The sequence below is a fragment of the Cryptotermes secundus genome, unplaced genomic scaffold, assembly GCF_002891405.2.
Source record: "Cryptotermes secundus unplaced genomic scaffold, Csec_1.0 scaffold545, whole genome shotgun sequence".
NCBI lineage: Eukaryota > Metazoa > Arthropoda > Insecta > Blattodea > Kalotermitidae > Cryptotermes > Cryptotermes secundus.
The window spans coordinates 1,369,554-1,396,487 of NW_019737089.1; the positions used below are offsets into that span (position 1 = coordinate 1,369,554).

Here is a 26,934-nt window from a genome sequence, read left to right on the forward strand (position 1 = left end):
TTTTTCCGGACCCACCATTACTCTGGGTCCGCTTCTTTGGCGAACCACGGAGCCTTACGGCTAGATGCCGGTTCCCATGCCGCTTCTTCAGTGCTCCGATAGATTTCACTAGGGTGTTTTCCTTAGGGGCATCCTACCGCTCCGCCGAGGACTCTAGTTCGTCTGCTTTGTCTCCAAATCCGTGGTCTCCGTTTCTACTAGACATACCTCCCTTTTATCTAGCTGGCAGTCCAATCTGACCATCCTTTCGTGATGGCCTTCCATCCTGGCCAACATTTCTCCTTGAGTGGACTTTGTCCTGCCTTGGTGGATATCCATCAAGGGGACAAGAGTACCTTGAAGGTCCTCAGACCTTTTGTTATTGGCTTCTATTTTGGTTTCCAGCCTTGCTGTCATTTCTTCTCTCATGTCTCTTAGACAGGCGTCCGTTTTTTTCCTGTAGGTTCTGATTTCAGCCAGCAGGCGTGCCGTCATTTACTCCAGTACCATAGTGTGATGGTTTAACGACCACGACCCAAATGCAGTATGCAATCGAACCACTTCTGACACCAGATTTTATCGATTTATGTGTGTGTGACTATATACGTGGTATGGATTGGTGCATGGATTTATTTCCATCTTTTACAAATCACTGGCGCACACTCAACGGACAACACTCACTCCAAAGTCAATAGCACATTGCTGTCGGCTGTCATATTTATACAGCACTCGCTGTCCATCACACTTTTCACCATCACGTGCGCTAATCAACCACATTGCTGCAACTACTCATATTTATACAGCACTCGCTGTCCAGCTCGCTCGTAACCATCACGTGCGCTAGCCAATAAGCGCTCACATTAGCAACTACAAGTCTAAGCTATGCCCACCAATTTTGGTATAAAAGGCGCAGCTCCAACCCAGCAATCATCAGAGCGAGTCGGTTGATTCGAGTAGTCAAAAGAGGTTATTCTTGTCAAGTCACTTGCGTCAGGAGAGATTGAGACACAGGGCGAAGGAGACTCGAGTAGGCGGATTCAGAAGTCACTTGGGGAAGGAAGGAGTTCATTGATTGAGTTGGTTATTGAGGATACTTTGGAGAGGAGAGATTGAGGAGTTACGTTGATTCGTCAAGTTCTTAGGCTATTCGGAGAGAGATTGAGATTTGGTCCGTAGTCTTGGATTCAGGCGCTGTGGAATTGATCACTCGCTTACCGAAGGAGTTTCGAGCAACCTAGAGTGATCATAGAGTGGGAGTAGTGTGTGTGTGTGTGTGTGAGTGAGTGGTGAGGGTGGTGCATCGGAGGTAGGGGCCGTCCCGCCTGCAGGCGAAATGGCGGAACCGACCTTGGCCAAAACGCGGTTGAAAGCGATCGTGGATTCCTTCGAGAGGAACCACGGAAACCCGAAAACTAACAACCCTGACTGCCGGGAAGAGGTATAATTACTGGGGAAAGGCTTACAAACAATAGGGCAGCTTAACCACACATCGTCCTCCATAAATGGAAACGGCAGAGTATGGAATCGGCTCATAGCGAAATCCAAGGCTGAAAGGATAGTGCTCTGTAAGCACCTCGATGATAAGGCCCTCTTCACAGCCATGCTGCGCCTGTAGGCATGCATCCACAGAGAGATGCGAGAGTCGCTCCTGGAGCAAAAAGAGGAATCTGCCGAGGAGTTTCGCGAGCAAAGAAGGCGCAAACGAAACCCCTCAGAGGAGCAGAATAAAAAGCCAAAGCCGTCACCCAACCCGAGGGACCCCAGGATAAAATCCCAGGTTGAAGTACCAACAAGGAACTTTTTTGCGACCCTCAGGACAACGGAAATGGACGTCGCGGAGGAGACAACCGAGAAGGAAGAGCAGCAGTCATCTTGCAGCAGGTCAGGTAAGCCTCCTCCCATTGTCCTAACCTCTGCAAGTAACCTGCTACAGTTGCAGAGAAATATCACACGCATTGTTAATGGCAGTTTTGAGTTCCACAACACCAGAAGTGGGACCAGAATTGTCACAAAAGAAATGACGGACTTTTCAGCCATTAAGAAATTTCTGGATGGTAACAATCTTGCCTACTTTCCCTTCTACCCAAAATCCGAAAAACCCATTAAAGCTCTAATCCGTCACCTCTCGCAAAATACTCCAGGGAGGATATCTCTGACGGTCTGGTGAGTCTTGATTTTGACGTTATTAACGTCAAGCAAATGACAACTAGTCGTCGGATACCTCCGGAAGGAGCAAGGACCACCAATTTTCCCTGTTCCTAGTGACCCTACCAAGAACCGAAAAGTCCCAAGAGCTCTTCCGGTTAACCAACCTCTGCCAAATTGCCATCAGGGTAGAGGCCTACAAAGCGCAAAACTGGCTTACACAGTACTATAACTGTCAACAGTTCGGCCACGACTGGGCTAACGGCAAACAGCCCCCACGTTGTTTGTGGTGCGGAGGTGGCCACTTACACAACGAGTGCCCAGAAAAGGAGAACTCTGCCTCCACCCCAGTATGCTGCAACTGCCGATTGGCGGAGGGAGAAAAGCCACATCCCGCCAATTATCGGGGTTGCAAACATGTCAAGGAAGAGCAAAAGAGAAGGAAGGTTCAGAGAACGTCCAAAACCACGGGGAGGGTGTTCTCTTCAGCCATCGTCACTCCAGGTGTCTCCTTCTCGGCGGCACGCCGAGGCAGTACAGCAGAGCAGCAACAGCGCCCTCAGGAAAGCCATGTTCCGGTGGCTCCAGTAGCAACAAAGAAGCAGATTGTACCGGCCCCTGCACTGCAGAAAGAAACAGGACAGTCAGTTCAGGCTACTCATGTAAACGGTCAGTCTCTCGACAATATGTTGAGAGCAGTGACTATAGTACAGCAGATTATGACAGAGGTCAGTGGTGAAGTGTCCGAGGAGGACAAAATAATGGCCATTACCAAAATTGTTCTACACCTTATGAAACAAAATGGCCACTATAGTTCATAGGCCCCTCAAATTCATAGCATTTAATGCGAACGGCATTGGGAGGCAGCTCTACGAGCTCAGTAAACAGCTGCAAGACCTACACGTAGATGTGGCCCTGTTTTCAAAGACACATCTGAAACCTCATGAGAGGTTCTTTATTCCAAATTACCACTTTTATAGAATCGATCGCCACTCTGGCAGAAAGGGCGGAACTGCCGTTGCAGTAAGAAAAGGCATTCCCCATAACTATGTAGACCTACCACCCCTTGTTTCAGTAGAAGCGACAGGGGTCTGCATACCAATTGGTAACAGCGAAGTACTGCTTGCAGCTGTTTATAAATCCCCAGGCAGAACCTGAAGTGATGCTGACATCATTGAGCGCTTAAGCTTTAGACGTAAGTCTATTTTGGCAGGTGATTTGAATGCTAAGCACCCATTTTGGAATAGCAAAGTTTCAAACCCCTCAGGCTTGAAACTAATGATTTTATTTGATATGAGTGAATTTGAAATTTCAGCACCACAGTGCCCCACTCATTATTTCCCTGCGGGAAATTGTGACGTGCTGGACATTGTGGTTCACAAAAATATCAGAGTGTCGGATGTCATCGTCTCTGATATTTTTGATTCAGATCACCTACCAATAGTATTTCACGTACTGGATAACGTTAAGATTAGGAATCTATCGGAACCTATTGAGAAATTTACAGATTGGGAGCGGTTTCAAAGCCTCGCCTCTGAATTAATATCACCTAAACTAGAAATTAATTCGGGGGTAGAAGCCGATAAAGCGGCACGCGACTTTGCAGCCTCTATTGCTTCGGCATATAGGCTGTCGACAAGTAAAGTTACACTTTCGGACATAAACAACGATCTTCCTGGTCTAGATCGTTTGATAAAATATAAACAGAGGCTACGAAAACTGTGGCAAGAAACCAGGGATCCAGCGTGTAAAACGGCAGTCAATTGGGTCACCAAATCGATCAGGCGAATGGCCCGAAAAAGGGACTTGAACGGTGGGAAACAAAACTAAATAACTCTGAAGTCACACTTCAGGGTATATGGCCCATTGCGAAATCTATTTTTAAAAGAGACGGACCAAGGCCGCCAACTGCTATTCATGGTTCTTCTGGCCTAAAATTTTATCCTTCTGAAAAAGCCAATGAAATTGCCGACTGTTTGGAAACTCAGTTCACGCCACATGACCTGTGCGATGAAAACCATGAAGAGCGGGTGGAGGCTAGAGTTCAAGCTCTGCTGGAAGCCGTGGATGAAAACCCCCCTCTAAGGATCAGACCATGTGACGTTCAGAAATTAATAAAATCCCTGAAATTAAAAAAGGCCTGTGGAATTGACGGCATTCCAAATGAATGCCTCAGGCACCTTCCAAGGAGACCATTGGTTAACCCATCTCACTTATTCAATCACTGTTTTCGGCTCTCTCACTTTCCAAATACTTGGAAGGAAGCAAAAATAATAACTTTACCTAAACCGGGTAAAGACCCGAAATTTCCTCAACATTTACGTCTGATCAGCCTCCTGTCCACGACAGGAAAACTATTCGAAAAAGTAATTTTGAAATTCCTCCGTAAACATATTGAAGAAAGAGGCCTGCTCAACGCAAGCCAGTTTGGTTTTCGTGCACGTCACAGCACGACATTGCAATGTATGAGGCCGGCGGACCACGTGACCCTTAATTTCAACAATAAAATGTCTACGGCTGCGGTGTTCTTGGACATCGATAAAGCCTTTGATAGCACGTGGCACTCAGGATTGCTATATAAGTTATGGAAACTGGAATTCTCGAACAGTTTGACCAAACTTGTTGGGCCCTTTCTTTCTAAACGTAAATTCAGGGTCTCGGTCGAAGGTAAAATGTCAACGCCAAGGGAAATGCAAGCAGGGGTTTCACAAGGTTCGGTCCTTTCTCCTACTCTTTTTCAACTTGTGTATTAATGATGCCCCCCAAACTCATGGTGTTCACTTGGCCCTCTGCGGACGACACCTGTCTATATGCGACAGATCGCAAGGAGGGTTTTATTGTTAGAAAGCTCCAGCGCGGTCTCAGCTCAATGGAGACCCGATGTGAGCGCTGGAATATAAAAATTAATGAAGAGGAGGCGCGACCAGGATAACTAGTGTGGCCATGAAAAGGGTCGTATTTATGTTAGTCTAGGGAAAATAGAGGACATTGATTCTTCTAGCCAAATCGGAAGCTCCAATTCCCAGCTCATATCCCGGCAGGCGGACCTCTCGAAGCTCGACCCTTCGTTTCCGACTCTACTACTCTGCTTCTGCTTCTCAAGCCAAGTTCAAGTCCAAGTCATATTGCGACTGACGGTCTGTCAGTCTGTCTGTCCTGGTGTGGAGCCCCAACTGGGGCTCATGACCAGATATTTCTTTTGAATGAAAGTTACTGTCTTGTCTGGTGCCCTCACTGACGAGAGGTCGGGTCTGTCATTTGTCAGTCAGTCTGTATTAATATGTCCACTGTCTGTATTTACATAAATTTACAATACACACTTATTTCTTACTTTTATGTACAATATATACAAGGCCTCTGTCAGTCCAGGCTCAGTACAGCAGATCACGCCATCCATGATATGTACACAGTGGCCGTCTTGTAGTGCACTCAGTTTCACCTGTTACTTCACGACATATTTCGGCAACATAGTGCCATCATCAGGTGCCCTAATTACGCTAATCTATTGCATTGCTTGCCATTATATGGCTTTATAGAATTATTTAAAAAGTATTTAAAAATTGCGTATTCGTAAACTATAATAAATTTACACACACTAAAACTTGTTAAGATTATTCATCTTATGTGTCTTAATTAAAACTTGCGTGTCACAAGACACGGTTTACACAGAATATAAGAAAAACGACTCCCATAATAGAAGAACCACACGCAAGTTTTAATTAAGACACATAAGATGAATAATCTTAACAAGTTTTAGTGTGTGTAAATTTAATATAGCTGACGAATACGCACTTTTAAAATACTTTTTAAATAATTCTATAAAGACATATAATGGCAAGCATTGCAATAGATTAGCGTAATTAGGGCACCTGATGATGGCACTATGTTGCCGAAACATGTCGTGAAGTAACAGGTGAAACTGAGTGCACTACAAGACGGCCACTGTGTACATATCATGGATGGCGTGATCTGCTGTACTGAGCCTGGACTGACAGAGGCCTTGTATATATTGTACATAAAAGTAAGAAATAAGTGTGTATTGTAAATTTATGTAAATACAGACAGTGGACATATTAATACAGACTGACTGACAAATGACAGACCCGACCTCTCGTCAGTGAGGGCACCAGACAAGACAGTAACTTTCATTCAAAAGAAATATCTGGTCATGAGCCCCAGTTGGGGCTCCACACCAGGACAGACAGACTGACAGACCGTCAGTCGCAATATGACTTGGACTTGAACTTGGCTTGAGAAGCAGAAGCAGAGTAGTAGAGTCGGAAACGAAGGGTCGAGCTTCGAGAGGTCCGCCTGCCGGGATATGAGCTGGGAATTGGAGCTTCCGATTTGGCTAGAAGAATCAATGTCCTCTATTTTCCCTAGACTAACATAAATACGACCCTTTTCATGGCCACACTAGTTATCCTGGTCGCGCCTCCTATTGGCTCGCTCGGTCGCGTGGGAAAGCCAATGGGAACTGTCAAGCTACGCAGTATTACTGAGCCAACGCCCAAAGCCTTCAATGGAAATTTAAGATCCTCTGATTGGCACACACTTGTGCGATTCGATTAATTACGATAGGTGTATTATAATCGATTCCAGTCATTTCCAGATTATCTAGTTTATGCAGCTGAGTACATATGCGTGTTCTGCATGTTTCCCTTCCCCCTATTCCAGTTACATCCCCTACTGTCAAGTTCCTCCTGAACTGAACTCCATTTGGTCCATTCTGTCCTATGGGAGAGCCTACGGGGTTTGAATTCCCGGCGGGGCTAAGATAATTTATCTTTTCAAAAGCGTCCAAATGGTCCAGACCGGTCCAGACGGCACAGACCAGCTTTGGGGCCCACCGAACATCCTATCCAATGGATAACGGGGGCTGTATTTCAGGGGAAGAGCGGTCGGGGTGTGAAGCTGTAAGTCACATCAATATAGTTTAGAGGTCGAGAAGTGTGGAAATATACCTTCACTCCCCCATACGTCTTCGTGGCATGGTGTTTAATTTATTAAGCACAGGTGCAACTTTGTTCCACACTGATCTTGACAACCCTCGGTGTGCACTCGTTGATGTTCTTGATTCCTTGTGTATACACACACCATCAATTGGTAGTACATAAAAGTGTATCGAAGAGACCGTGATCGACGTTCGGAACTTAAGCAGTCAGGTTAAGAACGTTTGTTAAGTTAAGAATGTAGTTTCATGCAGTGATGCGAAATAGAGAGAAGAATTGCAGGTTTGTTTGGTGGTCATTGTTATATTTATATTCTTTTATCATCATCATTAATCTGTCAGACGACAGGTCCACAGTCTCTTCCAAAACAATTCCTCCACTTAATGCGATCTAGAGCTTTCTCCTTCAAATGACAATATCCTCTTCTGTCCCGAAGGTCATCCAGCATCTTCTTACGTCTTCTTCCTCGTCTTCTTGTCACTTCTATCCGCCCCTCTATCTTTCCTTCGATAACTTCCTTTAGAAGGCAGTTTCTGCGTAAAATATGACCAATCCAATTAGCCTTCCGTTTTCTTACTTCGTGTAGGATATTCCTCTGCTCATTGTCTCTAATTAACACTTCTTCATTTTTATATTCTTTATCGTTCGAAATTTTTTTTTCCTTGGCACTACAGCCCCAGTGGGCCTAGGCCTACTTCCACGAACTTCTCTGTTCACTTCGGTTTCTCTAGATCATACACATTCGGTAGGACTCCTTGGGCGTGTGATCAGCTCATCACAAGGCCTCTACCTGTACACAAAGACAGAAAAAAACACAAACATCCATGCCCTGAGTGGGATTCGAACCCACGATCCCGGCTTCCAAGCGAGCGAAGACAGTGCATGCCTCAGACCGCTCGGCTACAGTGACTGGCTTTCGAAAATTAGGGATGTGTTTTATTTTCCCAGAAGTATGTGAGAAGTTTGGTATAAAGATACATAAATAAAAAATATCTTATAACTGTTAAGACCATTAATGATCCTGTTAGTCAAATGGAGCCCTCTGGTAATGAACGAATTATACACCACATACAAATTTTAATCGTGACTACAAATTTCTTATAGCGTAACAGTACATGAGTCTCTGGGTCCCACTTCCAATATGACCATTATTACTTTCTTTTGTAATTTAAAAATTCTAGAATTATTAGTTGAATTGCCCCAGAGGACTATTCCATACTTAATGATAGAATGAAAGTAAGAAAATTACACCATTCGCAGAGTTTTAAAATTCATATAATAATATAAACTCTAATTACAAAAATAGCAGAACTGAGTTTAGGAAGGATGTATTCCACATGACTCTTCCAATTCAATTTATTATCAATTTGTATACCAAAAAATTTTATTACAAGGACTTCACTTATTACCACGTTTCCAAAGTATACTGCCAGCAAATGGCAGACTGTTTAGGAGCAAAATTAATAATATTAGTTGGGTTAATATTTAAGACTAACTTGTTTGCTGTAAACGAATTTACAGGGTATCCACAATTTTGTGCTCAAGTGCAGAATGATTTTCTTCCAGTGACAAAAATACTGGTGTCATCCGCAAAGAGCGAAACACTGGAAAATTTATTGATGCATAACGGCAAGTCAATATAAGTAATAAACTTAAGTGGTACTAAGGCCAACCCCTGATGAACTCCTCGCTTAATTCTTTTCCATTTGAAGAAATAAGCATGATCATCGTCAATTCTGAGATGCACTCTCTGTTTTCTATCTGATAGATAAGATTTAAACCAATTTAAATTACACTCCTGAATACAATAATACTCTTTTTTAATCGTTCCTTGCATCATGTTGTGTGTTTAATTAATAGTAGAGTGAATTTACCGACTACACAACATGTTTATATTATCACTACATGTTTCGACCTCAGGAGGTCATCCTCAGGTGTATGAACATGGCTGTATAATTACACGCGGTCACATTCACTTTTCATTCATTCGACCCTGTATCTTATCCAGATTTACGCTCACTAATATATTGAGTTCTTTTTATAAAACACAGGTTAAAATTATTATTCTAATTTAATTGTTAAAAGTTAAAAGTTCGTGAATCGAAGTTCAATTCATGTCACTGGTTACACTTTCACTTGTTTTTACAGTCTCATTTTACTTACGCTCACAACTGTGTCTAGTTCTTTTTTAACTAGTTTAATTATTGTTATTATTGGTTAAAAGTTTGTGAATTAAAGTTCAACTTATGTTATTGGTTGCACTTTCACTTGTTTGTGACATCTCGCTGTTCTTCTGCATTCTCTGATGCAGAATGAGTGAAAAGTGAATGTGACCGTGTGTAATTATACAGCCATGTTCATACACCTGTGGATGACCTCTTGAGGTTGAAACATGTAGTGATAATAAAAACGTGTTGTGTAGTTGATAAATTCACTCTACTGTTAATAATAATACTCTAATTTGGATATCAGTATCTCATGATTAGCACAATCAAACACCTTGGCAAGGTCACAAAATATCCAAACAGAAGTTCATCATTCCAGGCTTGAAGTATGTCGGTGGTAAGTGAAAAAGCAGCATGATCAGTTGATAAGCCTTTCTTAAAACCAAACTGTTCCTGCACCAATATATTATTCACTTGTAGATGCTGATTTAATTTATGATACATGGTTTTTTCTAAAACTTTACTAAATACAATGAACATAGAAATAGTCCTATAGTTTGATATGTCAGCTTTATCACCTTTTCTATACAAAGGCTTTGTGATTGCATACTTCGAATGATCAGGAAATGCACCAGTCATAATAGACATACTTGAAAGGATTCTGACGATGGTGTATACTGTACTTCTTCTGGCTTATTTTGGACTTCATCCATCATCTGGTATGTAAAAGACAAAAGACCACGACGTTTCGGAGACTGGATCTGTCTCCGTCTTCAGGTGGGTGATTGAGTGATTGAGACCAGCTCTTTGTAACGGGCCCAACTGAGTAGGTTTTATCCTTCCCTACCCACCTGAAGACGGAGACAGATCCAGTCTCCGAAACGTCGTGGTCTTTTGTCTTTTACATACCAGACGATGGATGAAGTCCAAAATAAGCCAGAAGAAGTACATAATAGACATGTTGCAAATATAAGAAAAAGGCTCACATTTTCTGGCATCATAACAGTCTGTTGTCATCCTGATGATTTTTTCACCACACTTCCGGTTGTCCTTAAGTTCTCTACCCACAAAACAACTGATTTCCGGTCGGGAACCAGACCTCTGGGCTTAATTCCGAAGTGAGTACGGAACGCACGCTGCACATCCACATAGGAATGGTTGTTCAAAAAATAGGCTTCGACAGTAAACGCACGCTGCTCATTCGTCCACGTCATGTTTCCTACTGAGGGGTATTAGACAGAAACTTCCGCAACTGTTGAGTTCGCTGAGCCTATCCCCACATTTCTGCGACCTCCCCTCCCTTCACAGTGCGTCTTCACAAAAAGGAAGTTTCTGCACCCCACCCTGCACAATCAGTCATTTCATAGCAAGAACCTTAAAATTGGAAAACTATTAAATAACCTATTCCTCTACAGGATAAAAGGAAATGAGCTGTAAGTAAACCATTCATGTCCATCTTAATTGTTTACTGTCATGTGTTATTTAAAACGGATGATCTATTACAGTAACATACTTCCATAAAATTTATACCCTTAAATGCCCAGAGACTAGATAGTGGGTAATACATCATGTGAAAAATCAATCTAACAAACAATTCAAGATAATATATGGATTAAAATCCTTTGTGTTACATGTTTGAAACCAGTTCTTTGTTTCTAGTAATTTGTATTTTGAAATATACAATTTTCATATGTAATTCTTTTTTAATGCTAGTGGGTTGGGACAAAGTTCCTTGTACTGCGGCCACTTCTGGCTTATTGTACCAGCCTCAGATGAAAGGTGAGGATGATTGTGGAGCAATTGGTGGAACAAAGATTGGCAGGGGAAACCGAAGTACTCGGAGAAAACCTGCCCCAGCGCCACTTTGTACACCACAAGTCCCATTTGACCAGACCCCGGGATTGAACCCGGGCTGCCGCAGTGGAAGCCAGTGACTAACTGCTTGAGCTATGGAGATCTTGTTATACACACACACACACACACACACACATACATACAGAAAAAAAGTTACATTGTATATATTTTTAACATATTTAGTGACTAGACCCGTGGTTTGAATTGGTAATTGGATTTATTGAACACTTATAAATTATGACTACAAGCAATTAGAGCACTATCACCAATTCACACTCTTTATGATTCACTATAGCACTCACTAGGTCTTCTCAATTTATCTCCCCTAGCTGTTGCCTGGAAATGGGTCCCAACAATGATCTCTTCTGCTCATGGTTGGTCAGTCAGTTACATTGCTGCTGGCCTTCACCAGCACATCATTCGTGTCATTAGCCTGCTTGATATTTATGACCAAGATTTTTATTCTATCCTAGACATGTATGTGTTTCCATGTCATCTTCAAAAGTCAGAAGGAGGGTTACTATATGACTGGTGGTTTACCACCAATCAGTTCGTCTTGGTGCCAAGCCCTTTGAGGCTCATGACCAGAGATCTTTTTGTCACCATTCTTCTTAAATAGCCTTGCATGGACCCAATAGAAAACACTGTTTCCAGCAGCTCTCTGTCATGGCGCTACATGTTCATTGCTGTGGAGAGGTGTTTATGGGCCGTTCCCTGGCAGTGGATGTCTCTGCTGGGTCTGCTGTACCAGCTTTCATTTGTCACATTGCTCCCTCCTTGTGGGTGCTTGTCCTGAGTAGCCTACAGGAGTACTGCCATTTGTTCTTCTGCTTGAAAAACGCCAGTCCCTCCACAGTGCCCTCTCACTGATTTCCAGAGCTTGATAGAAGATATATATATATATAGAAGAAGATCTTTATAATCTCCAGCTGTAGGGTCTGCCTGAGGGTCTCGTTTTGTGTTCTCTTTCTTCCCAGCTGCAGCTGCCGTTATAGGCCTCAGTCTCTTGTCCCACTGCAAAATGCCTTGCCTGATCCCCCATGCATGTGGGTCTTATATCACGTAGGAAAGGCATGGTGGGTCAACCGTTTAATGGCATTGGCCACTTCCTGTAGGGATTCACCATTGTCCTTGGTCCATGTTTTCAGTTTTTCACAATACCCCATGATAAGTTGCTGGTCTGCAGATGGGTTCTCAGTTGCCCCAATAGTCATCTTGTCCATCTTTCCTTTAGGGACTTCCTGTAGAATATTGGCAGCTCATTCTTGTGTGACTTCTGTGTGTGGTACCCCTGCATAGTGGTTTGCCATGGCCTTTATCATTTCTTGATTCACCTCCATCGCGACCTCTGATGTTTTCTTGTTGGCTTCCATCTCTTCTAACAAGACCTTTGCCACTTCTTGACAGGCCTTCATCTCCTCTTAAATGACATCTATCTCAGCCTTCTTCTTTTCTAGACAGGCCTTCATTGCTTCCTGGTGGGCCTCTATTTTAAATCCCCTTATAATGTGGAGTTCGTGGCTGAATTGTAACTCAACAGTAATGGTATTATTGAAAAAAAAAGGAATGCTGACCCAGGTGGGTAGCATATGTGTACTCCTACTGTACTGCAACACAGCCTGTAAATGTTATTTTATTGTTCAGTTCTTTGTATCTGTTTTTTTTTCTGTTCTGAATCTATTTTATATCCCTCAGATGCTCACAGATAAATAGTACATAAAATAAATAGTTCATAAAGTCTTTCTGTTTTCAAGATCATGCATGCTATCAGAGGAAGTCATACTTCCACTTCTGCGCTTAGTGAAGTTCAGGGTAAGTATGCCAATTGTTGATCTGCACACATTTAATGAATACCTCAGTTATTCCAGTGTTGTGTGTGACAAGAATTAGGATATGGATTAGGTATGTGCAGAGCAATAAAAGATGTCCATATTGAACTTCACTGATTACAGAGGTGAAAGGATGACAGTTTCCTCTTTGATTGTTTTTTCACTTATGTTTTTAGTGTGTGTGATTATGGAATGCTGCCACTTCAAAACTTAACCATGACCATGTGATCACACTGTATACTGTATATAATACTGTCATTTTGCATTGAAGTCATTTTGAACCAGATACTTTCTTATGAGATTATTATCCCAAAATTACGTGCAAAAGAATTCATTAAATGATACAGCATGACATATATATGTAATATAATGTGAGTGACTCATATAACAATCAGTTGTCCCTTACAAAACAGACTCATATGCTTGGACATCAAATATGAGAAGTTAGAATCTGGATCTGCACTCTGTACACACATAAATCAGTGGCCATTGTACAAAATATTGAACAAAACCATACAGCAAAATAGTATAAGTCTTAAATCATCAAAAGAGAAGCTTGTACCTGCATACATTAAAGATTAAAATAAAAAGTGACCTTGTAAAAAACAATACAAAATGTCATTGTTGTTAACCTTTTATTCCATGTAAGTGGTATATTAAATGACCTAGCTGAGTATTTAAATAACCAGGCTACTTCAAATTCTTCAGTCAGCTGCTTTTCTTTTTACGAGACATGTGTGGCATGAAGACTAATAATTACTTAGTAAAAGAAGATATGTGAATACAGCTCTTACATATTTTTTCAGCAGATCTGATTCTGTACTTCTTTATTTTAAATTTCAGGTATGGAGAACAAAATAATGACCAAGGTTTAGTTTGTCTGCAGCATCTGTTCCAGTTTCTTTAAACACAACTTATTAAAATGTCAAGAATAAGGACATTGAAGTATAGAATGGTTCCAGCATTGCTTTACATATATCTTATCAAAGACTTCTGACTCTGAAACCTCCATATCTGCAGCCACTATATGTAATGTCTCACACTGAACTTCAAAATTCTCATGTTCACTGTCCCTGTCGGGATTGTTTCCCAAGTAAACTAGGATTCAGTGTTGTATCCTCACATAACAAACATGGGTTTGTAGCCAGCAGTTTTGGTACACATTTATGCTGGGCTTGTGGAGAAACCTTTAGAGATCTGAATGAACTGAAAGAACATATATTAATTCATACAGGACAAAGCTATCTGAACAAGAATGTAATGCAACAAAGTGGAGGGCAGGTTAGTAATGGGAAGCCATATTCTAGCAAGATTTGCGGCAAAGCATTTACACTGCAAGGCAATCTGCAAAAGCATGAAGTAACTCACAGTGGTCAGAAGTCTTATGTTTGTAACATTTGCAACAAAGCCTTTAACCAACAAGGGAATTTGTACAAACACCAAAAGATTCATACTGGTGAAAAACCACACATATGTGGTATGTGTGGGAAAGGCTTTTCCCAGCGTGGTAATCTTCAAAAGCATGCTTTAATACATACAGGGATGAAGTCACATGTGTGCACTGTCTGTGGAAAAGGGTTTAACCAGTTGGGTAATTTGCATAAACATGAATTCATTCATAGCGGGGAGAAACCACATGTCTGTGGAATTTGTGGTAAGGGCTTTAGCCAACAAGGAAATCTACATAAACATGAATTTATTCACACAGGACTGAAACCCCATATTTGTAAACTCTGTGGGAAGGGTTTTACACAGCAAGGCAACTTGAAGAAACATGAAGTAATACATACTGGTGAAAAGCCTTTTTCGTGTAATGTATGTGGAAAGTGTTTTACACAAGAAGGAAATCTTCAGAAGCATGAGATAATTCATACAGGGAGGAAGCCTCACATGTGTAAAATGTGTGGAAAAAGTTTCTCCCAGCAAGGGAATTTAAGCAAGCATTTAATTATTCACAGTGGACAGAAGCCATATATTTGTAGAATCTGTGGTAAGAGGTTTACACAGCAGGGGAATCTGCAGAAGCATCAGATTCTTCACACAGGACAGAAGCCACATGACTGTAAAGTGTGTGGCAAGAGTTTTACCCAACAAGGGAACTTGCGTAAACATGAAATAATACATACTGGTGAAAAGCCGTTTGGCTGTAAGGTGTGTGGTAAGCAGTTCTCCCAAGGAGGAAATTTAAAAAAACATATGGTTATTCATAGTGGACAGAAACCACATGCATGTGTGATATGTGGTAAGGCATTCTCTCAGCAAGGGAATTTGCAAAAACATGAGATTATTCACACTGGAGAAAAACCTTATCCTTGTACTGTCTGTCAAAAGAGGTTCACTCAACAAGGAAATTTGAGAAAACACGAGACTCTACATCTTGGGCAGAAGTCTCATGTTTGTGATGTTTGTGGAAAAGAATTTTCACTTCAAGCAAATCTCAGCAAGCATGCAGCATTTCATAATAGACTGTCAGTGTTTGGTTGGTGAATGTTTTGATTTATTGGCGTTCTAGGCAGAAATCATGACACTTTCATAATGCAGACTTTCACTCATACATATATTGTGTGCATAATGTTGTATTTAAATATGCAATTAATATTTATAATTCCACAAATTGTGCATTAACTTAGGGGGTAAAGTTGTTGGTTTTTGAATACATGGTCATTGAATCAAATCATGCTTGAGTAACAATATCTGCTACACATGCACATACACACACACACAGATATAGCAGATTATCATCATCATTCTCATTACTTTGTGGGAAGAAATGATCGCTTTGATGTAAATTTTATGTATTGTAATGTGTGTGGAGTAGATACTTCCATGGTAACGCAGTAACAGCGGGCCGTTGCGTAGGAATTGCAGAAACAACGAACGCTTTTCCCTGGAGATGAACAACAGAAGGCCGTTAGTAACAACAGATGAGACGAAACTCTTTACTAGTGTATAAATAGCGTTCCCAAAGCAACGGATTGCCGAACACGTGAGATCAAACCTTGGCAAGGGGTGTCCTCTACTGAGACCACAGAACACATACATAAGCCGAGAGCTGCAGACATACAATACAGTTGGAGCCTAGTTGCCATACAACACAGTTGGAACCTAGTCGCCATACAAGACAGTTGAAAGATAGCCGCCGCAGAATACAGTTGAAGTGATAACAATTGTAAGGTGTGTAAGTTTGAGTATCCAATAAAGATTTGCTAAATCCAAGGCCCACGTAAAGTTATTTGTCATGTGACACACCCAGCACGTGACAGTATGTTATATTTATCAGACGTAACTCAGTCTCTTTGTAAATTATCTTGTGTCTTCTTATTTTATATATATAATGTGTGGAATTGTATATTAGTATATGTGTTCACACAGATTTCATTAGTCCGATCACACCATTCATTATGCAGTCACAAAAACAGTATACATGATCTGACAGTAGAGTTCATGAATTCATCCTGGTAATAGTGCTACATACCTCATTGCTGGATATCACTGTGGTTGCCTTCAAAATACTCCCCTTGGGGAGCTATGCACCAATGCCAGTGCCTAGTCCACCCTTGAAAACAGTTTTGTAACTGCTTCTGTGGAATGGCCATCAGAGCTGCCATCATATACTTTAAAGTTTTAAATCATTTAGTTTTAAACAAAATATCTTGAAGGTGGTGGCCACCGTTCTCTATGCACTGATGCAACCGTTTTCTGAAGTTCCCCTCTGCACGTTCCGACGTGCACCGGAATTTTGGCTACTTCCTGCCGAATAACATTCTTCACCTGAAGCAGGTTTGTGGGGTGATGTTTAAAAACCTCTGCCTTGAGGTATCCCCATAAAATAAAATCACAGCGTTAGATCAGGTGAGAGCCGTCCGGGGAACTTTGCCCTCAAAACTGCCATTGAAGCTCGGGCTGTATGGGCTGTGGCACCATCCTGTTGGAACCAGACATTTGCTAGATGCATTTCTTCAAGAGCTGGTTCGAAAAAGTTTTTAATCATCTCCATGTACTGCTGTGAATTGACAGTAACTGCATGATTGTCTTCTTAAAAAAAATAAGAGCCAATAACTCCAACTCTCCACAACGCACATGATACTGTCACCTTATCACTGTGAAGTGGCCTCTCATGGAGCTCTGTGGGATTGTTACCACTCCAATAGTGCATATTCTGCTTGTTGACATATCCGGATAGGTGAAAATGTGCCTCATCACTAAAGAAAACAAGTGCGTCAGGGGGTAAAGTTTCCAATAATGTTTCGCACCCCGTTATTTGGTTCTGGAAATCATGTGGTGACAATTCTTGCACAACAACCATCTTATAGGGATGGAAATGAAGATGTTCGTGAAGAATTCGGTGCATTGAACGATTGGATATGTCTAGGGCGACTGCATGTTTGCGAGATCTGAAAATCGACTGTCGAACTGCCTCCACATTTTCTGGCATCATAACAGTCCGTTGTCATCCTGATGATTTTTTCACCACACTCCCGGTTGTCCTAAAGTTCTCTACCCAGAAAACAATCGATTTCCGATCAGGAACTGGACCTCTGGGCTTAATTCCGAAGTGAGTAACACTGCACTGCCACGTAGGAAGGGTTGTTCGAAAAATAGGCTTCGACAGCAAATGCACGCTGCTCACTCATCTACCTCATGTTTCCTACTGAGAGGTATTAGACAGAAACTTCCATGACTGCTGCGTTCGCCGAGCCTGTCCCCACTTTTCTGCGAGCTACCCTCCCTTTACAATGCGTCTTCACAAGAAGGAAGTTTCTGCGCCCCACCCTGTACCGAAGAATTTATACACAGTTTAACAAATTATGTTTATTGTCACCAAGTTTTAAAACTATTAATAATAGAACTTTTTATATTTCTGTCATTTTATTTTATTCTATTTTTTGGCTTATTTGTCTTTTATATGTGTACCACTTGATGTGTTCCATAACCTACCTGTTGTACTGTGGATCTATGGAATGTAAAATGAATGAATGAATGAGTAATTAGTTTGATAGCTGTTTAGTAAAACTCTTCAACCAATTCCTTTCATTCATTACGTATCATATGTAGTTAATTTTTTCTTAATTTTAATTTTAACCTTATTTTACTTTAATTTCATTACAGTAAAAGAAGTTCAAAAAATATGGAGAAATATCAGACGATTACGCTAGAACTCGTAGAAAAATAAATGACAAAACGAGCGGAGCTGGGGCATTCTTTACGAGGAACTACTTGTATGCTGAACAATTGCAGTTTTTGTTTAAACCGGATTGTGAGCGTGAGATACCAGACAGCCTAGACAGTGACAAATCCCCCGAGGAAAACTCTGATATACCACCTACGGACCAGGAACCCTCCGGATTAGAAACAAATTATCAGGAACAATCAGGAAGCTGCATGTTTTAAATAGCCATCTCCCAGAACATGGGATCGAAAAAACGTCGCGATCGCGAACCAGATCAGGTACAAATGAGAATGTTGGCAGCGCTAGAAAGTGAAAAACCGAACAGGCACTTGTCTTAATTTAAGGGTGTTATTCCTCCCCCTGAAAAAATTGGCTTGAAGAGGTCATAGAATTTCAGATGGGAATGTTGCAACTTGTGAGCAATATCAAAGATATCAAACGACGCAAGCGAATTAACATCTACCATTGTGGCTCAATGTCAACGTGCGAAGGGCGACACTGAGACATACAGCGACCGTCTCCACAGGAGAATTTCAAGGTGTGTATGTTTTCTGGTATGAAAAGTTTTTATAAGAAAATGTGCATATATATAAAATATCATAGAAAGAAAATGAGTGAAATGCGAATGGCAGGATTTAATACGTGTATTTTGAGCATCATAATTACCTGTGACATTAAAAGGTATTTGTACGAAGCGTGTTGTAGTGGGTTCAAGAATTGCAAGTTAATTAGATTTTACAAGTGAATTTATTTTGTGACAGAACAGGGAATAGTTTTGCTATCTAACTTTTGAAAAAGTTACGCATGTGAGTAATTTAGTAGACACCACACCATATAAGGTTTGTTTAAATGAGTGTAAGTACTTTTGAGAAGGCAGTGTAAAGTGTGTTCCATGTTATCATTGAAGAAGATTTATAAGTGAGGTTTGTGTGACATATGCAGTGATTGTAAGAATGTCTAGTGATATTCCTTTTCCCCATTAAAGAAGCAACAGTTGCTCTACTAATGAACATTTATTGTATGCATTATGAATATATGGTCATAAGAAGGTAGTGACTAGTGAAACACAAGATGTCGTTGATAATATTCTTGCAGTCATGTGTAATAATATTTTCAAAATATGCACAGTGATGTTTGGGAAATGTGTCATTAGTGTGCACAATTAGAGCAGGTGAATCACATTTTGGAAATTCGTTCATGGTGTGTCACAGAAGGTTGTCTTCCATTTTCTGCCAAACTGTAAAGATTATGTGTTTGGTTAGGTAGTATACATCATCACATAACTGTTGTTTTTGCATAAGTAGAAGTGCTTGTAAGGAGACACAGTGTAAAGTGAAGTGTAAATCCCATCTGAAGACTGTCCACCAATCAAAATTATAGGTTTGTGTGTAATATATACACTGATGTGTTCTGCATGTGTAGTGTTTTCAAGAATGCAGAGTTAAGTTTTCCGTTCACACATGATGGAGTCAACAGTCTTCCATGTTATGTACTTATCTGGTTTGCATCAAGAGTAACATCTTATAACAAGGTGGTGTGCAAAGAGAAACATATGTCGTCATTCATGCTATTCTAGGAATCATATTTATTGAATTGTGTAAAAGATGGACTTTGATGTGTACAGTGTGTGATGAAACATGCACAATGAAGGCAAGTGATTTTTGGTGTGTTACACAACGTACTGTATTCTTCACATTTAATCTTGTAGGCTTACATGTGTGAGAAGGTGGTAAAGAGCATCAGAGAATTATTTTTTTTTTGCGTCAGTTAAAGTGCTTAGAGAATAACAGTGAGTACAGTGGAGTACGAGTTGTGACATTCTCATAATTGTGTTTTACAGCATAGTGTAAAAGACATGCAATGATGTTTAAAGCGTATATGCTTTAAGTTTTAGAAGAATAATTGTGTGACATTCCCTTGATCCAGGGCGGAATCAATATTTTCCCATGTAATACTTGAGTACTTTTAGTATGGGGTCGATACCTTCCATATAAATTATTTACAGATTTCCTGAAGGTGAATGAATGAATGAATGAATGTATAAGGAGTGGGCCTTCTCGGCCCTTGCACCGCTACCTACAGTGGTCTATTGTGCTTCCCCTTTTGATTATCCCCACAGCAATCCTGCGCTTCATTTGAAGTAAAGGATTCTATAGGTCGGGGTGTCGAAATAGTCCCTTGGTTCCATAAAGTATTGACCCAAGTGATGTAATCTTATATAAGCTAAGGCCTCACATTCACACATCATCCTGAATATGCTTCAGATATGCGGCAGATATGTCATAACCGGAGTAATAAGAAGATTCCAAAAGAGAATATTCTGAAACTACTGGAAATTGTAAGAGTCAGCCCAAATAATTGTAATAACATGGACTTGGGATTTTTCTGCAAGATTAACTCTTCAGTGCCTTAGTCCGTGTGTGGCACGGCAGCAGCTTCAGTCACATGTTGCTGAAGTCTGTACCTGGCACGGCTAGTACAGTGCTAAGTTTCAGCACGTATTTTGAACTGTTGTTTTTCATGTAAAGTAATTCTTTGAAATTAAAGAGGAAATTTGAGGCTACCATTTTGTGTATTATTTGTCCCACTGTGAACTTCCTGCAGAAATTGTAATTCATTTGAATTCTTTGAAAACATTTTCTACTTCAACACTTGGTGTGCTTGTCACCATACAAACCTACCCCTGCCTTAGGGAATTCTTACGATCTAAATATGTTAGATCGATACTGTGTGCTGCCCTGAATGCTGATCGAATGAAAAGTGTATTCTTGTGACCAGTTCTGTTTCTAGATTGAAATTTGTAACCATGAGAAGACACGTGGAGAATCTATGACTTTGAGATGTGATGTTGAATCTAGGAAGTGTGTTATGATTGCTATGTAGAAAAGAATAAACAGTTCACAATATGAATGATATTACTGTATTTCCCCTTTGTCCTATAAATACGTGTCATGCGGTCTGGTTGGCCAAGGCCAGTTGCAAGGAACGAAATGGCCAGCTGTGTTGTGTCATGACCAGTGGAGAATATATTTAGTTCAAACCTAATCGGAACAAATTTTTATCAGATTTGGAATTAGATACTGAAAATGGATGTTTGTGCTTTTCTTGATTCTGTGTTAAATGACAGAATCGAGAAAATCACAAACATCCATTGGGAGAATATGCAAAACTATAAGAGACAAAAGTAAAATTTCTGAATGCAATGATAATATGTAGGAATAACACAGGGAAAAGAGAAGATAATTGTCAATCAGAATTCACTTAATTGAGGGACTCTCTGTGAAATATGCTAATGCTGTAGAACACAAAGTGCCGGGTTGATATTCTTCAGACAAAACAGTGACCACATCTAAGAGAAAGAAATTTTATAAGCAAGATTCCACCAACTGCGAAGAAATCAATAGAACAAAAATGTGTTGTGTGTCAAAAACTGTGTACTGGTGTGGCATGGGACTCTGTGTGGAATGTTTTCACAACTAACACCCAGCTGAATTTCTAAGTTAATATGATACTATTATTCAAAATGTTTATAGGCTTACTGTAAAAAAAATGTAAAGGGTTAATATGCATGATTTTCCCCTTTTCTGCATAATCTATTATCTCCATAATGTCTTCCATTTTTTCATATTGGTGTGTGTTGCTCAGAACTGTTTTGCAAGGCGGAATCTTTATTGTTTCTGATACTATTTATGTGTAAGTTTTTAGGGGTCTTCCTTTTTGCGTAATGTAGGATTGTTTACTGTTTCAACATGTTAGTGTTCCTCAATTCTTATATTCAGATTTGTTTGTTTTCAGAGTTGTACTGTGTATGTTTTAATTGTATTTGTTTTAAATGCTATCTAGATTGTAGTGTGTTTGAATAGATGTGTAATCGAGCATAGATAATTCCCTGTATATGTGATAAATTTTTGTTTTCGGATTTTGTTTGCATAGAGTTGTTACGTTATATTTTTTATATCCATTGCTTTCAGCTATTGTGAGGGTAGTGTTAAATGTTAGTTAAAATAATTGGATTATTGAAAATAATGTAAAGATTTATTCTAACAATTATATTTGCTATGATCTGTGATAGTTCAGTCACTGAAATGATTGATTGTAGACTGAATGGTCAGAATTCAATTTGAGGCAGGAACATTGTGATTTTACCTTTCATCATTGTATTCATGATGCTGCAGAAGTTCTGCACTCCTGTGCAATTTGTACAAGGCTTTCTTTCCTTATAAGTAAAATGGTTGGGTTACTGAGATGATCATATATCTTGAGATAATCTTAATGCTACGACTGCACACATACCTAATTTATCTTCACGGGTTGGTGTGAAGCCACGGGGATAACATGACCTTTACTTTCTGAACTGTGGTAACATCATAGTTTATTAAAAATAGGGTTACTTCAGTCCCATCCTTAACTAATCGCTTTTTAGCCTACTTTTTTATTTTGAAAAAATAGAAGTAGTCTTATGTGATAACCATTCTGTGTGTATATCCCCCTCTATCAACTTTTGAATGGCTGAACAACTCTTTATGAAACTTGTATGTATATTACAAATATTATATTGTTGGACATTATTCATTGTCTTCTCATTTTTGAAAATCGTCCTGTTTATTTTTCAAAACGCAACACTTCGGAGACTGGATTCTGTCTCTACCCCTTCTTGTAGCTGGCATAGGTTTCCGGAAAGAGGGACTAGCTCTGTCAATTGGACCCAACTGAGTAGGTTTTACCTGAAGACAGAGATAGAATCCAATCTCCGAAACATTGTGTTTTGAAAAATAAACAGGATGGTTTTTAGATAAAGACGAGAAGATGGATAATGTCCAAAAACATAATATTTATACTAATATGCCTTTGTCAACAAATTTCTAGATGATATTTGTGTGTATATCACTGCACCTAAGCCCATCTCAACAGTGTACTTCATAAATCGTTCCCATTGGTCTATGTATGTACATGTGTATCCCACTATTGTTGCTAGGCAATGGCTCAGTAAAATCCTTACCGTGGCAATGAATACCCGAACAACAATGGAAGAATTGTTGGATGCATCATTTTCTCTGTGGAACATGTCAATTCAAAGGAAAGTAGGCGTTAGTTTCTCCCAGAACTTGTATTAGTGTATTAACAATAGCATTTAACAAACGAATATGAACCCCCAGGGTGGCATCACTGCTTTTGAATCATTTTACCAATTACCCATTTTGAAGTGACATATTCTTCATCAGCTGTGCTCATTTCAATAGAATTATTAGTTCATTTCATGTTGATATAAAGGATGAAGAAGGGTTTGAATCACAAATTATGCCACAGTCAAAAATGATATGTTTGTTCCATTTCTGAAGTTCAGTTCTTTATTAAAATAACCCACAGTTAAAAATTAAAATGTTATATTCCATCATTTGCTTATCTATAGGTAATTAGTATGGCATGTGCTGATATCATTTTTGTTGGTCTGAATATATTCATCTAGTACTGCAATATTTTACATCATGTAATTCAGTAGCATCAACTTAAAAGTGACATGCATTCTCATTCTAATAAATTCTTAAATAATTGAGATAATTGTGTAAGAACCTTTGGTAGTATATTAAGAGTTTCTTAAAATATTTTAAGCGGTTGGAGATCTACTTTTAAGTTGATATTATGTATACATATATTGTTTTAAATAAAGTAACGCTGTTTATATTTTGTACCCAGGAATTTGAAGTCATGTTGCTCAACTTTAAGGAAATATGTCGCCTGTGTCTGGAATCTGGAAATAAACTGCATCCAATATTTGATACTGCTGATAAGCTGCAAGAAAAAATCCAAAGTATATCGCCAACAATAAATGTAAGTACATTTATTGGCATGACAGAACAGTGGCTCTGAACACTTTCTTATTCACAGACTAGTAGATGATGTGTGGGTTTTTCACATAGCAGTCATTTAGCACAGTGCATGTAACAGCCTGTAAATATTGCTAACACAAGTTTATTTACAATGTTATAATTAATATGTTTACATGGTATTAAAATTGAAGAGACATAATTACTGTATTTACATTGAACATTTGCAATTAAATATTAGGCACAAGTGCGTATGAAAGAATTCAAAGTGCAGACTACTGCCTGTGAAAAATCTGGGGTGTGTAACATGACTTCATTCTCCATGTGTGAAAAGAGCAATGGCCAATCCAAAAGCTCTGCAGAAAGGCGAAGAAAAGAATGATGGTAATGTGGCGTGTTTGCTCTATGCAGGAACTGTTACAATACAAGGCTGTATTTCATTGTTCCATGCTGTAATTTGCAGGTACTGAATGTATGCACAGTATGTTTCTGGCTTCTGTAACATTGAGATAGTTAGCTCAAACAGAAAAATTTAATGAGGACACCTTCTATCTGATTGATCACAGCCTATAATTCGGGCTCAAATTTCATGAAATGAATTTAGTCACTGTATAAATATTATGTTCACAAGAACGGTGGTTTCAAAGTAACATAAATATCAATTTCACTTATAATGCAGGTAGCCTGTAACACAGATATCAAAGGTTCTCTGGCACCTGTTTTATATTGAAAGCCTACTGTATTGATAACCCTATGCTGTACCTAAGAAATGCTTTACAATACCTATGGCCAACATTAATATAATGAAGTTTGTAGTTTACTGGACATTTAACTTAATTTTTATGCTTTTGTTGGTATAGAGTGAAATTAAATTGTGTGCTAGATGATTGACATGAGAACATGTTACCTCCGGAAATAAAATTTTGAAATAGAGAATACAGCTCTTTCAACATAAAACATGGATGCTCCATATCACATAAATGGTACATCTATCACAAAACCATTTTGACATGTGTAAAATAAGTGTTATTCAACATAATGATGTATCTGTGTGCAGAAGTTCTGATATATGCAATATCAGAACATGTCAGTAATAACACATTTTGCCATATTTATAATCTGTGATGTACAAGGAATTTCTATAAAACATTGACAGAACTTCAAATCTCTCTCACCAGTAGCAGTGTAATAGTTACAGTCTTCTGAGTAACCTTATATTTGAGTAGTCCCCGGTTCAAATCTTGGCCTGGATACTGACTAGCTTGGCTGACTTTTTTTTAGGGTCCATATGCTACAGCAGAATAAGCCATGGTTTCCTGCTTCATACTAAGCTTTTCATTTCACATTTCATGCTGCATAGGCACTGTAGGCCTACACAAAATTATTAAATAAATGAAGAAAAAACAGCCATATCACTCTTCACATACCTAATTACATTGGTATATCATTTAACATTAAACTCAGGAGTAAATGTAAATTCTGTGTGGTAGCCTTGTTGTATTATATTCTCTTCACTAATGGTTAATGTTTTTGAACATCATGTAGCATTAGCAATCACAGGCCTCAGAATGTTGCATTATAACAATTGCAGCACAGTTGTTCTTTGGTAATTAAAATATAAACATCTGGTGGCCTCCTGCAGAAGTATCATTTCATTATTGGGATCCAGGGGTTGGAGATACATTCACAGACATATGACACCACAATAGCTCTTACAGTTCTCATTTTATAAGAAAAAATGCTAAGAAGTGACAGGAGGAAATTAATTTCTGATGCAGAAAGTGACTGCAGCATTAAGATTGTTATGTGTATAATATGCAATAGCTTCACTTATACTATGTCTAAAACATTTTTGAGGTTGCGACCTCATTAGATAGTGACATAGATGATTATGTCATCATTTGAAAGTTACGATATTCTATTTCCAGCATACATTGGAAATCAAACTCACCATACCAAAGATCTTGTTGAACAGGCCTTTACTTCTGTACCGTTGCCTAGTTAAGAAAGTATGCTGCATACTCAGAGCTATTTTAGACATACTTTAGGTGCTCAGAATACTGGAGTATACATGGCAGTATCTGAAATTTGGTAGATACATGCTTCATTGGTTTATAGCTTTGTGCAGGAGATAGCTTGCCAACCCAGATGTGCCAGCAGTGCATAAAGAAACTGAACACCTGCTTCAGCTTCAAACTGCAGTGTGAGAGATCAGACACCACACTCAGACATTACCTTAATTGTCAGCAAGCACAAGACCCCTTTCTTCAGGTAATATAATGGAGAACAATGCTTTTCGATCTTTTGTATATTCTTTAACATAAATCATGTTGCTTAATCATAGCTTTCAAAACTGATATAATGTAATTTTTAATTAATACGTCTAATTTCACATGTACAGTGAGCCATAATAATTCACAAAATACTTTTTTAATATTATCCTATCATCTAGAGCTAGTTTCCTTAAGTACCACAATCTCTTTCCTTCAGATTTTCATACTGTGATATATATGAATTTTTCATGTCCCACAGGCATGCTACATATCATACCCATTTCCACCTCCTTTATTTGATGACCTTAATAAAGCGTGATACAGACATTTTCTTCATTCTCCAATTATTTCCTTTCTTTTATGTCCATGTGTTCCGTATGTCACCTTAGACATTCTCAATCTGTGTTCTTCATAGCGAGAGACCATGTTTCACAGCCATATAAAATGTTACAGACTACATACTGTAATTTAGTACATTTTAATTGTTCAAATTTGTTAGATAGGTGCTGGAAAAATAAGATACTCTGAACTTTTTCACTGTTACCTATCATCTTATAACAATTAAAGTTGTCCTTGTGCTTAACTGGTCTGGCCTGGTCATAATACCCATTGAAATTTTGCCTGGAAAGTGTTAGAAATAAACTCAGTCAAGAACACTTAACCTGAATAACTTTAAAAAGTTCTGGAAAGACAGCTGCATTTATACTAAGATACTAAACTTGGTAGAATAAGAATATGCACC

The 26,934-nt window shown here is 39.3% G+C and overlaps 2 protein-coding genes across 5 annotated transcripts in view; both read left to right on the top strand.

Annotated features, from left to right (window-relative positions):
* Positions 1-1,612: 1,612 nt before the first annotated feature.
* LOC111870104 (gastrula zinc finger protein XlCGF57.1-like) lies at positions 1,613-15,411 on the top strand. The gene is made up of 2 exons (XM_023862110.1): positions 1,613-1,865; positions 14,159-15,411. The coding sequence occupies exons 1-2, from the start codon at positions 1,613-1,615 to the stop codon at positions 15,409-15,411; spliced, it is 1,506 nt and encodes a 501-aa protein (XP_023717878.1).
* Positions 7,256-26,934, top strand: part of LOC111870094 (zinc finger protein 883) — a 30,657-nt gene continuing 10,978 nt past the window's right edge. Inside the window, exons 1-3 of one of the 4 annotated variants that reach the window (XM_023862088.2) lie at positions 7,256-7,358; positions 23,789-23,923; positions 26,038-26,190. In XM_023862088.2, the coding sequence (XP_023717856.1) occupies positions 23,801-23,923; positions 26,038-26,190 (276 nt within the window). In that variant the 5' untranslated portion in view covers positions 7,256-7,358; positions 23,789-23,800. Of the gene's footprint in view, positions 7,359-18,098; positions 18,633-18,735; positions 18,901-23,788; positions 23,924-26,037; positions 26,191-26,934 lie in introns of those variants that run through there. The other 3 variants (XM_023862086.2, XM_023862089.2, XM_023862090.1) reach the window with 3 other exon arrangements.

What these genes read in the sequence shown, in the direction of transcription:
- LOC111870104 (XM_023862110.1), top strand. Translation starts at nt 1,613, where the DNA reads ATGCGAGAGTCGCTCCTGGAGCAAAAAGAGGAATCTGCCGAGGAGTTT. An exon ending in GTCATCTTGCAGCAGGTCAG is followed by an intron (nt 1,866 to 14,158) that starts GTAAGCCTCCTC and finishes TAATTCATACAG; the next exon opens with GACAAAGCTATCTGAACAAG.